At 42.4% G+C, this 17,661-nt stretch overlaps 1 protein-coding gene across 11 annotated transcripts in view; it reads right to left on the reverse strand.

Moving 5' to 3' along the window:
* Positions 1 to 17,661, reverse strand: part of ESRRG (estrogen related receptor gamma) — a 519,096-nt gene that overhangs the window by 389,947 nt on the left and 111,488 nt on the right. For 8 of the 11 annotated variants that reach the window (XM_039883368.1, XM_039883362.1, XM_039883371.1 and 5 more), the window contains exon 3: positions 16,758 to 16,830. The exons of 2 other annotated variants lie outside the window; for them this stretch is intronic. Coding sequence is in view for 4 of the 9 variants with exons in the window: in XM_039883362.1 (XP_039739296.1) it covers positions 16,758 to 16,830 (73 nt within the window). In the remaining 5 variants the exon portion in view is untranslated. Of the gene's footprint in view, positions 1 to 16,593; positions 16,831 to 17,661 lie in introns of all 11 variants that reach the window. One more of the 11 variants, XM_039883372.1, reaches the window with a different exon arrangement.

Raw genomic sequence — 17,661 nt, forward strand, 5'->3', positions numbered from 1 at the left:
ACGGCAGTCACCCTGGCAACCCCCATTCCAATAGTTATCTCTCCCATTATAAAACAACGTAGAACATTTTAGCCAGTGACTGCAAAAACTGTTGTTTGAGAGAAAACAAAACAAAACAGCATCTCCCCATAACAGCATCAAAACAAAACAAAACAGCATCTCCCCAAGAAAAGATTCTTGGGGCAGATGATTTTCAATGGAGAACAGAGAGTGAAGAGAAGCAAAGCACGACCTAGAAGATTAATGAGTAACCGGCATGTCCACACTGTATAACTGGATAGGAGGGAGCGCTCATGAAGGCGGACGTAAAAACATCTTTTCAATGAACAGAGTTAGCGTGAAAGTGACACATTAAAACTGCGAGTATTAGGGATTCACGCGATCCAAAGTGATGCCACTGGGTGAGGGCCACTCCAAAGGCAAAATTTACAAAACAATAATATCACCTTCTCTGATACAAAACAGAAAAGCCATGAAACGGTTACCAAAATGCCTTATGGAATTTATGTGTCCTTTCTCTCCAACAATGCTTAGAAAAATGTCTGTATGATTTGGCAGCAGTCATCAGCTATTTAAAATTATTGTTTTTAATTTAGTAAGTAAAACCGAAATTTGCTATGGCTTATTTTAATAAAATATTTATGGTGCTAGGAAAATAGCTAAATAGCTCTGATCTGAAAGTGAACAATGAAATGGAACTAAGTTGATCTCTCTCCAGTAGGACAGACAGCTCAAAACATACGCTCATAAAAGATTGTCACGTCTACCATTAAACTGTATTTCGTGGATGTTTGCTTTTAATTGAAATCTTATCTAAGGTGGAGATGACTTCTTTCCTTCAGCTGCACTCACCTTTTTTAGCCTGAAGGCCCATAACTTGTGAATTATTAAACAATCATATTTGTAGCAGCAAATTGATTTTTGAGAGAATCCATATTGATTGAAATATGCAAGACTAATGATTTTGAGGTTAAGGTGTTTAGATATTATTACCTCTGATGGACTAAATTGGAAGAGATTTTTTATTCCTATTTATATTATTTCCCATTAATTGATAGTTCAACTTGCTCTTCATTACGAATCCATCCATCATACGAAAAGCTGGTGTGGCCGACTGGCTTTCTCAACTGTCAAAGCACTCTATGGGCTAAGACAATGCCAGTCGGCACCCTATCCACGAAAAGACAGTGACCATGATAGGCTCGTCAGCTGGTTGGCATCTTAACTATCCAGGGTCGAAGTCATATTTCTAATTGTTGGTTAGGCTAATTAGGCTTGCTCTATTTCGGTAATTCAGAAGGCATCCCTAAGCCACAGATAACTGCCAATGAGTTATACAAGAGTCACTGGATGAGAGTACAGTGGCCAAACAAGGTCAATTAATTTCTAGTTATCAGAAAACAAAACAAAACAAAACAAAAAAAATGCCAAGTGCATGGTCAAATGTAATCACTATAGCTCAGAACCTCCATCTTTATATACAAAAGATAGTGCATGGTCACATATTATAACTCTTCACAATAGTATTTGAGATGTCTTGCCTTGACTTAGCTACTCAGAGGACTTTTTTGTTGGGACCCATGAGTTACAGTCCCAGCACTTAATAAGGAAGATCACCTTTATTATCCCAATTCTGCACGAAATGTGATTGTAAGTGTCCGGTCTGCCATGACTGCCTGTATTAACGTGGTGGGAGTATTCATTATTGCCATTATTACTCTGGAATATAGTCTGAAAGATGTGTGTTAACACCTACTGCATACGTTCACCTAGAATAATGTAAATAAAAGCATTTCGATGTTCACGGCGCAGCCCGGTGCACATGTAAGTGTCGCTGTAGTTCATAACTGAGAAACCGTCGAAGGTTTTTGAGACTGTGGAATGAGAGTCTGCAGTTCGAAGACTCTCTCTCTCTTATTCCACATCCAAATCATCGCCCAATCCCATTGGCACTACTTTCTAAGTACATCCAGAGACCCGACCACTTCTCTCCACCCTCGCGTGTACCTCTAGGGTCCAAGCCACCGCCACCTGTCCCTGGATGACTGCACTTGCCTCTTGCTGGTTTTCTCTGCTTCCGCCCTTGTCTCTCGAGGGCTATGGCATGATCCCGCGCAAACGTAAGTTACCTCATCTCTCTCTTCTCCTCAAAATCCTATCAATGGCTTCCTTTCATTCAGAGTCCAAGTCATAGCCATGACAGTGACCTAAATTCCCCTACACATGTAGCTCTACTCCCATTTCTTTCCTGACATTACCTCTCACTGAATTCCTCACTCCAGTCCACCCCTGTCCTCACGTGGACACACCGGACACCTCCCTTCCCCGGTATCTGCTATTCCCGCAGCCTGGACGCGCCCCTCCCAACCATCCACGTAACCACTCCCCCCACTCCCTTAGGTCTTTCTGCAAATGTCATCTCGGCAGAGTCTTCCCTGACCGCTCTGTTTGAAGTTACATCCCACCCCTCCTTCCCTCACTTTCCCCCCCATCATTTGACGTACTGTCTATTATCCTTTCTCATCTGTTTAGTTTCCTACTAGAATGTCAGCTCTATGCTGGCAGAGGCTGTTTCCTTTGTTCACTGCTGTGTGCGCCAAACAGCATCGGATCAATAAATGTATGTTAAAGAATCAAAGAAAGAACAGTAGGAAGGAGGGAGGGGAGGGAGGAAGGGAAGGAAAGAAGGAAGGAAGGGAGGGGGAGGGAGCGAGGAAGGAAGGAATAGATTCCGAACCTAGCCCTGCATTCTAACGACATTCTCGATTCTCATGAAGCGATAAGCATATGCTAGTTTTTGATATACCAAATGATCAGGGCACGCTCCAAAACTATGTTGCATAATTGTCCCCACCCCACTGGTTATAAACACTGCAAATCCTGGTGTAACTCTTGAGTGTAAAGTTAAAGTACAAAGGGATTGTTAGAATTGCCATCATTATCATTAAAATTCTATTTAAAGGAAAAAAGGATGTAACTTCTAACTATGTTCATCTTTCCAAAAACTGCTAATTGACTTGAGCCTCTGAAATTCCTGATTTGACAATGACCTGAGCTTGACCCTTGCAGATAATTAATTTTCCAAAGGGGAAAAAATAGCAATAAAAATGTCTCAACGTTTCTTAAACTAAGATCCATCATATTTCCATTCCTCAACCACATAGACATTAGTCCTCCAACGTTCTCAAAGTAAAGAATAAAAAGGCTGGTTTATAATTTTTTAAACAGAAAAATGGGCAGCAGCACTTTAAAGCTTCTCAGTTGGAAAGGGATATTCTTGGTCAGTGATCTATTTTTATTTCTGCTCTGCTGTTTCTCGAGGAGTCCAATGACAAGGACCTGTCCTTCAGGGGTTTAGTCTGCGGGCACGGAATTAGCATTTTCAACCACTTTCCCTGGACCAAGTCCACAGGTCTCCTCCTTCCCCACCCCCACCACCCTCCTCCTCCTCTTCTCGCCCCTCGGAGGACAGAGAGGGCAGTTTCTGGGTCTTCCTTCCTTTTTTTTTCCCCAGAATTTTCTCAGCAGGCTACGAATATACTTTAAAAAGTAATTTATAATTTTTTTTTCCAAAAAGATAAGAACCACAGAGAGGATCTGAACGTCGTACGATGCGTGCTTAAACTGCCAAGGCATTCTGTTGTATTTAACCAATTCGTGCAGTTCTTAATCCACAGACGGGCGTTTTTGTTGCCCCCACTGACTGTGCCGCAAAGCCCGTTAATGTTTTTATCTTGAATAACATACCTAGAACTGTTACCCTTGCAGACATTTTTAATAAAAACAAACATCACTCGGGGACTCAGAAATGGATCAGATTGTTTTATCAACCAAGGAGCAACCACCATTCTATTTCACATTCTTCTTTCAACGTCCGATCTTTTTCCACCTTTCTAATACAACAATCTACCCATTTCAAGGACAGATATGGAAAGGGGGAGACAAAAAGGAGCCAGCTTCTGTTTCATTTTTTGGTAAAGCCGTTATCCAAAAGAATCCAACCAGAAAGCACAGGAAGCCGGATGCAAGGGATGAGCTCAGGTGATAGCAGCCATAAATTCTTCTATTATTGTGATGATCTTGGAGGGCCCTTCCTTTATTCTGGCTCTGGTCTTTATTTGGTCAGAGAAATAAATGCTTCTCAAATGCCTCCGGAATACACAGTGCTCATTAAAAAGGCACACGGAGAATCCTGAAAGTGTTCACCTTAGTTCTCAGCCTGTACCTAGTCTGCTCCCCTACTTTCAAGACTTGAGAACAGATGCCAGAGACACAGAGATCTAATCTCTTTGATTGCAGAGTGTCATCCTTAATCAAAGAGATAAAAAACAAGAAACTGATGGAATCGTCAGGACATTTCTTATACCAATGGGAAAGGACAACATTTATTAAGCATCTACTTCATGCTGGTCCCCTGTGGGATTCTTTACATTTCAAGGAATAGGTACCTGAGATAAAACCACCTTAACCTCTTACTCACAAAAACTCAGCACTTAATGGTCTTACCCTACAGCAAAGACTATAAACAGACTACTTTCCATGATGGAGCCAAACATCTCAAAGTTCATTACTCTGCATGTCTCCCAGGGCTGAAGCATGCGTCAGAGCGTGTTCTGCAACTTATCTAACACCAACTAGCAGAAACACCTAATTCCGGTTACTTGGAAATGTGTCTCCAATGAAATGCCGACGCTAATACAAAAAGCATGAAGAAATTGTCAGATATTGAAGATGTATAAATATGCAAAATAAAAATCACTTTAAGAAATCTAATTAATACTCACTTTAAGCTACGTAAGTAAAATGCAGTGTGTCAAGAGAGAAATGCTCCTAAAGGTGTGTGCACGTGTGCACACAACACACACATCACACCCTTCTCTCGTCTGCTCCAGTATACCCAGCTCAAAAGACAGCAAAGTTGTACAGAATTAAACTAAGACGCTACTCCATGAGGTTGCAAAGGCACAAGCTGTTGGGCAAATCTCTAAACCATGTCAGTGCCAAGGCTGTTTCATTAAGTTTACCTTTTAGCAGGTGTAACTTTCATAATCCAGTGTCACCAATGGCCTGACATTTACACGGCAATATCTTTTTAAAGCGATAGGCTTCAGCGTTAAACACCCCTTAATTATGGGATCGTTGAACAAAGGTAGCATTTATCTCATTTCAAAAGACAAGCAACAGGCAGCCCTGGTAGAAATTCTTATTTGTAGGAACCCAACTGCCACATAGACTCATTTTTATTACTCTTCGATAATGAGGCTTATGTTTTGTTTTGTGCTTAAATTGTGGATTGTATTCAGATGAATCTGTCTTTCCTCCTTATTATCATTCTTCTGACTTTCATAAGGAAGACGAGAGAAAGGGTGTATGGGCTCATTTCATTTTGTATCCTGCCTTGAACCATAAGCACCAGAAGGGAAAAATGTACCTCCGGAGCTCCCGTCCCCAACCCCATTAGTTTAATCATGGTGGGCTCCAGAGAAGGGAGCATCTAGAGCAAACGTGAGATCACTTTCTTTCTTATGCTATGCTCAGTACTTTTGACATTTATAGTCATAAAAGGCTTAAAGGTGATGGAATATCATCTCTTTTTCTTTTATGTCTGTTTCTTGCATTGTTTGGAGAAATTCTTGGAATAATATTGGAGCAAGAAATTTTGCTTCATCATTGGCTTAAGATATTTTTATGAGAAACTTTCTCTGCCAGTCTCTAAACTAGCACATTTCCTCTGCCGCCTGCTAGGGTATCAGACCTTATCTATCGAGCCCTTAGGGGTCAAGTTCTAATGCAATCTAACAATATTAGGAGGGAAAATGCTTACCAGTTAGAGACTATACGAACAGATTTCTGGTGAGTACCTTCATTTTTGTTTTTAACCTCATTTTTGTTTTTAACACCATTAAGAAATGAGGCGGACAAGTTTCTGAAATGCATTGAGCTATACTTACAGCGTTAATTTTACTTTATGTTTGAGCACTTGCTCAAACCCTTCTACATAGAACCTGAGAGCTGAGAAGGTCCTTAAAATTGAGAATAAGTACAAGATCGAGGTTCCACAGCTGGCTGGTGTCTGAGCCTCCAAGAACCTAAGTACCCTGACTCTCTACTCAGCCTTTCTAGTCCCAAACTCCATCTTCATGAAGTCCTTTTAATAAACCCATCTAAACCCTGTGCTGTCTTGCCTAGTTGTGAATTTGCGTAGTTGCCATGCTTGCCTTCTGTATTATACCGCCATGCATGGAATGATAACCTTGCTTAGTAAAATTCACTAGCTATGGCCGCATGTCTTCTGGTGGCTCTTGTTCAAGCATAGCCCTGTTGCCTAAGTCTGAGTCACGTGTGTCCCACTGTCTTCCAGACATCTCCAAATATATGTCCCAAAGGAACCTCGAACCTGAAAAAATTGACAAAATAAAACTCGTAATTTTTAACCCAAGTCTGTTCCATTTTTATCTGCTTCATCGAATTAAGGGCACCACTGATTACTAACTTTATCTCAAACCAGAAATTTGGCTCAGTTCCTCCGATGCCCTCTTCCCTCATAGCTTATGAACGACCATTCCTCTCTATTCTATCTATTGAATATTTAAGTCAGTCCCACCACTCCAGCTCTACAGACCCGATACCAGTTTGCACTCACATCATCTTGTCCACGATCACTGCGACGAACTTAGTCTTGACCGTCCCCCAAATTCCTTCAACCCATCATCCAAGGTGTCACTTCCCTAACCTCACCTGGACCAGTCCTCCACAGCCTCACATGACGTCAATGATATCTTCACTCCCCCAGATAAACCCACGTCCCATTGCACGGTATATCAAGTCCAGTGGAACTGCCTATTAATTGAACAGTTTTGGCTCCTTCTCTTGCCTACACTCAATCATCTTTGAATTTAAGTTTCAGCAAGATATAAACAGTCTAGTTTCGAAAACACCCCAGGTGGTCTCATCTATCATCCTGTAATGCCTTTCCTACCTTATCCATAAAAAAACTATTTACACATAACGTCGCAGCTCGAATGTACCCGCCTGCATCCTTTCTTGACTATACTATTTATCGAGTGCCTACTAAAATGGCCAGATGCCACACTAGTCACTAGTTATACAGCAGTGCACGGGAAAACAGTCCCCACAGATGGGGTGCCTTTTCCTCCATGCCACCCCAGCCCGAATGCATCTTTCGATTATGGCAACAATGGGATTAAGTTGGAATAATGTGCATGTCTGCCTTTCCATCTACCATAAGCATAATACTCAATAAAATACATGTTGAAAGAATAAACGAGTGTACTTGGTCTCTTCAACTAATTTTCCTCTGGTTTCCTCGGATTTCTCAAAGGCCAACAGTACGGCCTTTGGAGTCAGGCAATCTCATTTTTGGAGTCCCCAAAAATGGAGACAATAACGGTACCCTTTTTCATAGGACTGTCATGAGGCGTCAGCAAGATAATACACATAAGTAACTCAAAACAGCATCTGGCACAAAGCAACTCTTCACCTTAACTCTCACTATTTTATATTTAATGCTGCACATCTACATAATAAAGGACAAAAGATTGTGGAAATAAATAAAAACGAATCTTTTGGTTCAGGCAGTCACTTACTCAACACTTTCTACTTCCCAGATGGTTTCTGATTGTGCTAACCTGAAAGAGTTAAGTGTTAAACGTGTGCACGCACGCACGCGCACACACACACACTCATTTTTCCAACCAAGGCTTGCCATCCGAGGATGAGGGTCAGGAAAGGACGTGCCGCTGGTTATGGATGTTAAATCGACAATTTTTTCTTACAACAACCCCCTGGCACCCTGTTCTCACCATGCCATGGCCTGTGACGCCTGAGCGCCTGCCAAGCATGACCGGGCGATGAGCGGGGCTGTGTCTGTGCCTCTCCGCAGTGACAGGAGCTTGCATTCGCCACGTACTGAGGCCTAAGCACTTCGCTGCCTCGTGCATTTTCAGCTCGATGAATTCATTATTCTCCCTATTTTCTTCCTCCCCCCTTCAGAGAAAACCTTTCCTAAAAATTCCAGAATTTCGTCCCCAATAAAAGATGCTCTTTTAAACGTGAAACTTTAACATCCAGTCTGCCGGAGCTTAGCTGCAGCCGACGCCACTTTAAAAAGAAGAAAATGAAATCTAAGTTCTCCAATGCGAACACCACAGTGTTGCCTTTCCCGGGATAGAAAACACACAGGTGTCAGTTGGGTGTTTACTAAGGGAAAAAAAAAACTTTTTTTTTTTTAGATGCGAAAAGGAACAAGGCCAAAGTTATTAGTCCTAGATTGGCAGTGCTGTGCTAGTCTATCTAGACCTGACAGCTTATCTCCCACCATTTGCTCCCCCCTCCCCACAAACAAAGCCCGGCCCATACCCTTCCTCGTTCCTCCCGCAGAGTGTCTGTGCATCCTGCCACTACCCATGGACATGGACGGGGATACAGTTGGAGGTGACAAGAGCAATTTCGAAAAGTACTTTGTGGTTTTATAAAGTCCCTTCAGGAGAAAAGGGAAAGAAAGGAAATTATACTAAAGAAATGGCTTCCAAACGTATTCCTTTCGGCCATATGACTGGCTTTTAATAGCATGAGAGCTATAGGGAGAAAGTCCACTCCCCTACAAGAAGCCATAGAGAGAGAGGCTCATTCTGGAATTTCTGAATCGAGACATAGAGTTAACAAACGACAAGGACTCTGCCCGTATAAAGAGCGGCACCCCATGCACTGGGCTTCCCAGCCATGTGCAGATGCCCAGGTCACCATCATCATTGATTTTATCTTCACACACATTAGACAACGTGAACCATCGGAAGACTGTACCTGAGGGCAATTAGGATAATGTTAAAAGTTGTAGCCCTGGAGTCAGACTGACTGAGTTTGAAACCTGTGCAGCGCGGAGACCTGGAATGGGTTACTCTCTAAGTCTCAGCTATTTCGCCTGTAAAATGGGAATGATACTGCTCACCCGATATGGAGCAAGGTAATTAAATAAAACAATGCAAGACATGCACTTAGCAGGTAGTCGGCTATTATCAGAGGAGTATCAAACACAGGGACATTGATTATGTTTTCTTTCTGTGATTTTCCTGATACGGCTTTAAATATTTATTTTCTTTTTCTAGAGCAGGTATCATAGATCTTTCTGGCTAAAGTTTTGTTATTGTTAACTAGAATTTTTATTATACACAATAAAACATAAAATAAATAGATTCTACCTATAGATTCTACCTATAGAATCTATTCCCAAAAGTTAGTAATACATGGCAGCAATGCTTTTTGCAAGGAATAACGGATTATCACAAAAATGCTTCTTTCTATAAAATGATATCAAGGAGAACCTGCCTTCCAATTGGGCTTCTTACATGGAGCAAAACTTTATTCCCCTAGGTGAAAATATCCCAAATGGATATCTTTTCCATTAGGCAAAATAACGCCGTATCCTGCCACACTTCTCAGAGGCATCTGAAGCTGACGTTTCAGAGCTAAATATAAGGTCATCGTGCTGGGGGAGGGGGCGAGATAACAATGAGGGGTGTAGGTGGAGGCTCCTGTACTATAAATAACACAAGAGCATGACTACATTTAGAGCTTCCACGTGTAGGATCCAAGCAAATCTCCTGCTTTGTTTCCTGAAACAAAGCGACCAGGGCTAGGTCCAGTTTTCTCTGCGCCTCTGGCAGGAAGACACTCTTTTGCATATTTTTTTTCTTTTGAAGAATAGAGAACTCCAAATAAATCCTTACGATCACTTGAAGCCCTTCTAATCTCCAAGGTACATCCACGCTACATTTAGGGAATGATATGCTCATACTGGCTGGCACGTGCTCCATGCAAAATAGCTCCCCGAACATAAAAGTTTTATTGGGCAAAGTCTTAACAAGACGAGGACATATCTCAGTTGCAAGCATTGGTTTCTCTAACATCTTCGAGATGGGTGCTTTCTACAACGTTCTGGCAGCAGCAAACATCTGTTTTGGGGATGACACCTGATCACTTTAACCATTCCTTTAATGAGAAAGCGCTGACTAGGAAAAAATATTTACAAAGATTCTTTGTGCACCAGGGCTGGCCCAGGTGTCTACAGAAATGTCTGCTCAGCAAAAGCGCGGCCAACCAACATCGCTGAAAATCTCTGGGCTGGCTCCCCTCAAAAGTTTTCTAGGCTATCTGCTACAGAAAGTAATCTCTTTCAGCCCACTAGAGAATTATTTGCATAATCCTGGGCTATTCATAGAGAATATTTGATGACTAAGTGGCATCTCTGTCCAGTTCAGAGGGGTCTACATGTGTGTGAATTTGTCAAGTCCCTGGAGAAGTCTGGGTCCATAAACCAGTGAATGAATTCCATTAATACCTATAGGCAGCTTTCTCATCTGTGACATAAATGACATTTTTTACTTGCCTCTTTCTGAATATTCTTTATTAATAAACTCAAGAATAATTCTGCACAAATCAGCAGTGTATGTAACTATTATTCCTATTATGACAATGACTTCCTCCCAGGCAAAAGTGAGTCTCCAGTTTCAGAATCACGGTGGAGTTCGCCGTGTGGAACCCTTTTACTGCAGGACCGGATCCCCAGGCTACTTTCACAAAGTCCAAACCTCTAAAAGATCACGTGGGGAGAGTGTCTGAATCATTCTGAACCTCGATATGTATTTATAACTATCACAGGCTGGTGGGAAGGGCGAGAAGTTCTTTCGAACAGCTTTATAAATCACCTTCCGGTTCCTCCTGAGCCCACAGGAAAAGACCCCTGTTAGAGATATTCTTCATCTAACAGATGTGCCGCCCCCCCCCCAAAGAAATCCCCACCCAATGGAAAAGGCTGGCAGGTAACACTCAGAGTCACATGCTGGAAACTCCACGCTCTGACCCAGGCTGGAGGAGGAAGGCATGGCGCAAGTTTCCCCAGACATTTCAAAGGCAAACTTGCTTCCTCGGTGATGGCTTTATACCTCCCTGTGATGGAAAATCCTCCTCCCACTCCTATACTTCTCATTTAAATGATACACTCATCCTCTTCAGTTAAGATACTGCTTTTTCACAAAGTTAAATGGGATAAAGGGAACCTTTTCTATACTGCAGAAGGCAATCGTGGTCCAGTCTTACTTAAAAGCCATTTGTCTCATGTCGTTCATGGTATCTATGACCATAATGTTATCTCTCATGGAGAGGGGCACTCGGGACAGCCACTGGCAAAGCCCTAAGAGATCAAATGCATTAAAACCTTTATTTGATCCAGAAAAGTGAGGTTCAATAGGAATTGGGAAGCAAGATCTATAAAAATGGATACTCATCCTTGGGAGCTAGGATACAGACTTCCTAGACAGGATGTGGAATAAGGGAAGTCCACGACAGATTCCAAACACCATGCTGTGGGCAAAGGTGGGTTGACCTTGAAGATAAAGGAGTCTAAACCTCAGGCTCCCTGTTTTGAGGCCCTCCCAGAACCCTCGGTACACAGTGCTGTACATTTGAGTGACATTTCCTAAAGATATTTTAACAGCAATTGATCTCTGACTTTCTCCCTCCCCGCTTCTCTTCGGCTGAGTGGCTTAGAGCGGCCAGTCATTCTTGGACTCTGGCTAAGGGGCAGTGGAGTTGTCTGTACCTTTAGCCTGGGCTTAAAAGTTTACATTGATGCAGCTCACAGTCACTGCCATGTATAGTTAAGTTATTGTTACTTATTCCCACGTAGGAATAACTTTCAGGAGTGACGCTTCCACTCCACCGACTACAGGTGCCATACCTAAGTGTGCAGGGCCAGAGTCACAGAGAGATGGAAACATGTCCTCCGGGGGCCTGGCCCTGAATGTATGTGGTCAGGGAAGAGAAATACAATTTAAAATGCATAAAGCCAGATGCTAGTCTAGAAAATTCTTCTAAATCTTGGTGCTCATATAGGAATGAAGCTTGATAGGGTGTTTTTCGAAAATTTGACCACGATCCTAAAACTTATATAACATTGCCAATAATGGCTAGTGTAACTGAAAGAAGTTTTTAAAGCATTGAGTAGAAACAAACAAATTTGAATCAACTCCCAGAAGAAAGACTAAATTATCTTTCTATTCTCTCCATAGAAAAAGATACTTACAAAATCTTTGTCGTCATATGAAGAGGCAGTCAGAGAGCATGTAGCCAAAACACACAGAAAAAAATGTTTTACGGAGGTGTCAAACAGCTAATTACAATTTTACATTTCTGAATTACTTCATGCCGTGATATGCATCAGCTTTGTTAAACTTAAAATTTGTTGTGATTTCCTTTTTCGTTCTGAACATTCGCTCGTGTAGCTCATTTCGCTTTTGTAATTTCGTGTCCTTTCTCTACCACGGCGCCGTCGAGGAGCAGGAGCGTGCAGCCGAGGCAGACTCTTTTCCATCTCCCCTGACTTCTCCCCGTGATCTTCATACCTGTCCTGTGCCTTCCTCACTGCGACTTCCCAGGCTCAGGGTACGACTTCATTCGTGGACGCAAAAACTGGGTAACAGGCCCGCCGCCTCCCACCTCCCGCCTGTCTTATGGGGACATTTCTTCGCTTTCCCTGTGTGCCTTGCACTTGGCTCTGGCCTCATTCTTAGTTTCTGCCCTTTTGTTTGAGAACCCCGTCCCTCCAATCTGGTGGCTTCCGATTTGGTGGCTCTGACTATTCAGTTCGCACTTCGCGTTTGGCTCCTCTTCGGTAGCTCTTCGGGGTGGTGACCTCACATCCCTGGCTCAGATGCTGGTCCTCACAAGAGCTGCTCGTTTTCCCATGACCTGTGCCTTTCAGAGAGCAGGAGTGGATACTTCCGGGTGGCCTTGCCTTTTACTCCAGTAGTTGAACTACATGTTCCAGAATGTCTATTATGAATAGTAATTCAGACAAAACTAAATGAGAAAATAAACGTGCATAAAGAGCAAGAAAAAGCCTCACAGGCATCTCTGGACTGCTTCGTTTTCTATTCCACTAGTGTGATGGCTAAGAGGTACCCGTAGACGGTCAGTCTTTCTGGCATGAGACCCGAATGTTCCAGAGGGTGCCCTTCTTGCCTGCACAAGTATAAGTGCCTATTGTTTGTATTTAATGACTTGCCTGAAGATTGAGGAGTGGGGGATTCCTGTCAATCAGACAAAACTAAACATCACGCATGAGTATCTTTATACTCAAAAAGAGATGTATAGATTTAGTGAATGTATCACTTTTTCTAGTTAAAATCATCACCCAATAGGTGAAAATACGATTTCTAAGAAATCATCAATTAAAAACCTCAGTTTAAATCTTTGATAACATGTATACATGAGTATGTGTTTCAATACATCAAATTTTCTTCAATTTCCCATTCTGATTTGTACTCCTTATTGACTTATGACTGACAGCCCAGAGATGGCTCACACTCTGTGCCTGCATCTTTCTGCTCTCAGGTAGCATGCCTTGATGTCCACGGGCTTCCACCTGTGCCTCACCAGGTGTTCACAAAACATTTTCCACTGGATGGAGCTGGGGAGAAAAAGTTCTTCTGCATCAGTAATTGCTAGGACGTTTGAACAGTTTGCTGGAATTTCCTTCCTGAGAAGGGTGGTTTGGCTTTAGCCTAGATGAATCATTGTGTGTGCTGGGGGGAGATCCTGAGCCCCTTATAATGATTCTTAGTTGAGATATAGATGATTAACAAGCTACATAAATGCATAATCAACAACACATCGAGAAAAATCTCTGTTCTGTCCTGCAAGTCTCTTAAAATTATGTGAACTGACAAAGGAATGAGATTATTCCAACACTGATCTAATTTGGGGTCAAATTGTCCAGATTTTGCCAGTGAAAGAGGGTCACCTGAAGGGCAGCATGAGGGCAAAGATAACGTTTCTAGAGCAGTGAATGTTCATGAACAGGCATCTCGCCCCGGAACTTGGCAGTTGGCAAGCTGAACCAGCGAGTCGTAGTGTTAAAGCTGAGTACAACACCCCTTAAGCAAATTGCAAAGATAATGCCAAGGTTAAAAGTAAATGCATTTAAAAATAATCAAAGCAAATAACTTATCAGTCCCATCCATCTAGCTCTTTTAAAATCTGGCACATAGTACCACTTCTGCATCACAGAGTTTAGTAAAATTAGTTCCAGTTATGTACTAGCATTTCACATGGTCCCACATACAGCACCAGCCAAGAGCTCTGCCACCTGAAGCGACATGAGAAGCCTGGCTCTGATTGCACAGTTTCGACAGTGCTCAGCTAAGCTCACTGCAGTCCCCAGGGTTGTGTCCATGCGGTTGTCATCATTGCTACAGCTCATCAATCAGCAAATATTCACTGGGAAGCACCTCTGGGCCAAGCACTGGGCATACAAATGTAAACAGGATAAAGTTCCTGCCCTCACAAGATTTATACATCAGAGGGAGAAGGCACCAAGGAATAAGGAAACACATACCTAATAGGGAACTAAAAGATAGGACAGGGTAGGACAGAGTAGGGTAGGGTCGGTTAGGGCAGTAGGTCGGCAGGGTAGGGTAGGGTGGCTGGGTAAGGGCTGGTTAGGGCTGGGTAGGGCTGGGCAGCACTGGGCAGGGTGGGGTTACAGGGCTGGGCAGCACCGCAGGGGTAGGCTGGGCAGTGCTGGGTAAGGGGTTGGATTGGATTCGATTGGGTTGGGTAGGGTTGGGTAGAGTAGGGTTGAATTGGGTGAGGTTGGGTTGGATAGGGCACTCTAGGATAGCATAAGATAGAATATTCCTCTGAAGAACAAAAAAACAGAGGAAGGAGGTAGAGTGTGGAGATCCATGGCCATGGTGGAGTCCAGACAGGCCTCCCTGAGTAGGTGTCACATCTGGTCCCAAAGCAAACTATACACTCACACATAGCAGAAACAGGCTCTGGAAAGCAGTTTCCAGGTGTAGTTCATTTGCATCGCTTAATGCCACCCATATATGTCTCTCAGGTGTAAATCACTTTTTCCAAGTGCCACTTCATTCCATGATTACAATATACCTATGCTGAAGTTTTCATCCCTAACTGGCCCCGGGCAGGGCATGATGTGCTACTAATAAAGGCCGAAGGATATTAGAGGGTTGTCAAGCGGATTTTGGGCCCCCATGGAATCTGGATTTTTTGGACCAAATGAATCGATTGGACCCACGTGACCTCAGCTAAGATGAGAAAAGGGGCTCACTTTGGCCACATGTCCTAAACCACACACAGTGCTTAAGTTTCCAAGTTGTCAGTCTGAGATGCCCCCTTAGCAATGTTTAACTACTTATGACATGAGATTCTGAAAGCTTTCTGAAAGTCTTATGCACTAATGGAAAAGCCTCTTACATATTTTATAAAACTAAACAAACATCAAAGTTAACACTCAAATGCAACTTGTTTTTTCTAAAGCTTATAGAGCCTTGTCAACATGGAAATCCCTCCTGCTGGTTCTATTCGAACGAACAGTGCAAGAGTCACGGCTTACGAGGGCAAAAATAAGAGTATAAGCTTTCCAAGGGCAAAGACTCAAGTCCATAGTTTTGCTTCCCCAGGGCCCAGCACAGCGCCTGACACACAGTAGGTGGGCAGGAAATGTTTAATTGCACAGATAGGAGAAAAATTTACAAGATATTTAACCACATGAAACAATCAGCTTTTGTTGATTTTCCTTTAAACATATGTTCTTAGCTATTGACAAAGCCAAACTGTAACAAAATAAAAAAGCTTTTTGTTCACAGATATCAAATACCATTATAAGTGTACTCTACACCAAACTTCCTGTCAGACTTTACAGACCCCTAACACTTCAAAAGGGCACGCAGACTTAAACGACACCATTGTTATCAGGGATACCGATGACCGCAATGATAACGATAGTGATAACGACAGGTGCTAACCACGTGCTGAGCCCGTGCTGGGTGTTCCCTCGCCACTGTACGCAGCAGGTGAGCCCACGCTCGCACCTCTGCCATCAGAAGTCTCCCCTCACCGCCGTATCTGAAACAGCACCACTATTTGGTCCTTCTCACTCCTGACTTTGCCTTATCATCCATCTGCTATTTTATATATTTATTTGTTCAATTATTTCTTAGATCATCTCTACTCACTACAATGTAAGTTCTTATGTGAGACAGAAACATTATTATTTGCTCTTGGTTCTTTAGCAATTAGTAAAACTCAATAAATAGTTGATGAATAAATGAATGTGTGAATGATTTAATTCCCCCTTTAAGACAACTCTGCAAAGTAGTATGTTTAGCCCCCCAAAATGGCCCATGTTTCTCTGTTCCACGCTCTCCTTGGTACCCTGTGCTGACACATGTTGACTAAGTAAGCCATCCCTCCTGCCCGCTCCTTCTCCTACCTCACCTCGACAGAAGCAAAGTCTCCAGTTCTCTCTCTCACCGGCACATACTCAGAGGAAGGCAATGAGCAACGTCCACACAGATTAATCGTTCCCCATGTTATTTTTATACAACTTATTTGCAGCCCAAGAGGGAAATGTTACTACATCACTTAGAGTTTAGGCACAGAGACAGTCGAGTTTCCGAGCCATCTCTGAGTCACCTGAAGCCTCACCGCAGCGTGGACATGGCCTAAGGCACGGACCGGAATCAAAGAAGTTGATTTCTGTGAACTCACCGGGAGATGAGGACGGCACATCCGAGGTTAAGGTGGTGGATTTTCCTGTACTGCGGTGTTGCCCGTTTATATCCGAGACCCTCCACCTCTGAGGTACCCTGTTGAATGACTCACTCCTGGCTACATTTGTGCCTCAAAAAATATTGGGAAGAGATTGCACTCACTCTGGCTTCTGTTCCACAATGATCTCACTCCAGCTCCTGGTCCATAATGATGAGGTTCTGCCTGAATTATAACCTACAGAAGATTTTCAGTTACTTCTTTCAGAAAAAAAAAATGGATTTTTATCTTCCTTATATTTAAACTTTTATCTCCAAGTAAGTATCGCTTTTTCTCTAATGTATATTTCTTTTATTTCATGAATATGATGGATGAAAACAGGAGCCACTGTTTTAATTGCTCTAATAAAATGAATCTCTTTCATGTGCATTTTACTCCTTGCAAAGATTTATTTTTCTAAAATCTGTAAGTGCATTTCTGAGAGTTCTGAAATGTAAGTGTCACTCTGAGCTTGCTAATCACGTTTCCTATAGTAAGATATTTAAAATGCATCTTTCTTACTGGATTTCATTAACCAGTGTAACCATAAGAAATTAATAAAAATAAAATAAAAATAAAATAAAATGTATCTTTAAAGTGAATCACACATCTCAGGGGACTGGTGACGGGCTATGGAATCACTTACTTTGATGTCACCAGTTTGAATTTAGTCCAGACTTTAGGCAGTGAAAAAAAATTATTACAAGTGACAATTATTTGGCTTATTTTTATGAAAATGAGTTAGGGGCTCCTCTCTAGCACCTACTTCCTATCCAATCACAGGTACCACCATCATCTCAGAGGCATTAAACAAGACCCTCTCAGTGATGGAGGTACTGGAATTGGTGTATTTATATATATAAACACACCACAAACACACACATGCACACACATAGGCACATTGTGAATGGACATGCATTTATAAACACACTTATGCACACACAAACACACACGCGCACCTTCATACGACTTTTTTTGCCTGAACTTATCTATAACTTAACTCATCTTAATCATCAGTAAGAAATATAT

Source organism: Pteropus medius, unplaced genomic scaffold (assembly GCF_902729225.1).
Source record: "Pteropus medius unplaced genomic scaffold, Ma_sr-lr_union100, whole genome shotgun sequence".
Taxonomy (NCBI): domain Eukaryota; kingdom Metazoa; phylum Chordata; class Mammalia; order Chiroptera; family Pteropodidae; genus Pteropus; species Pteropus medius.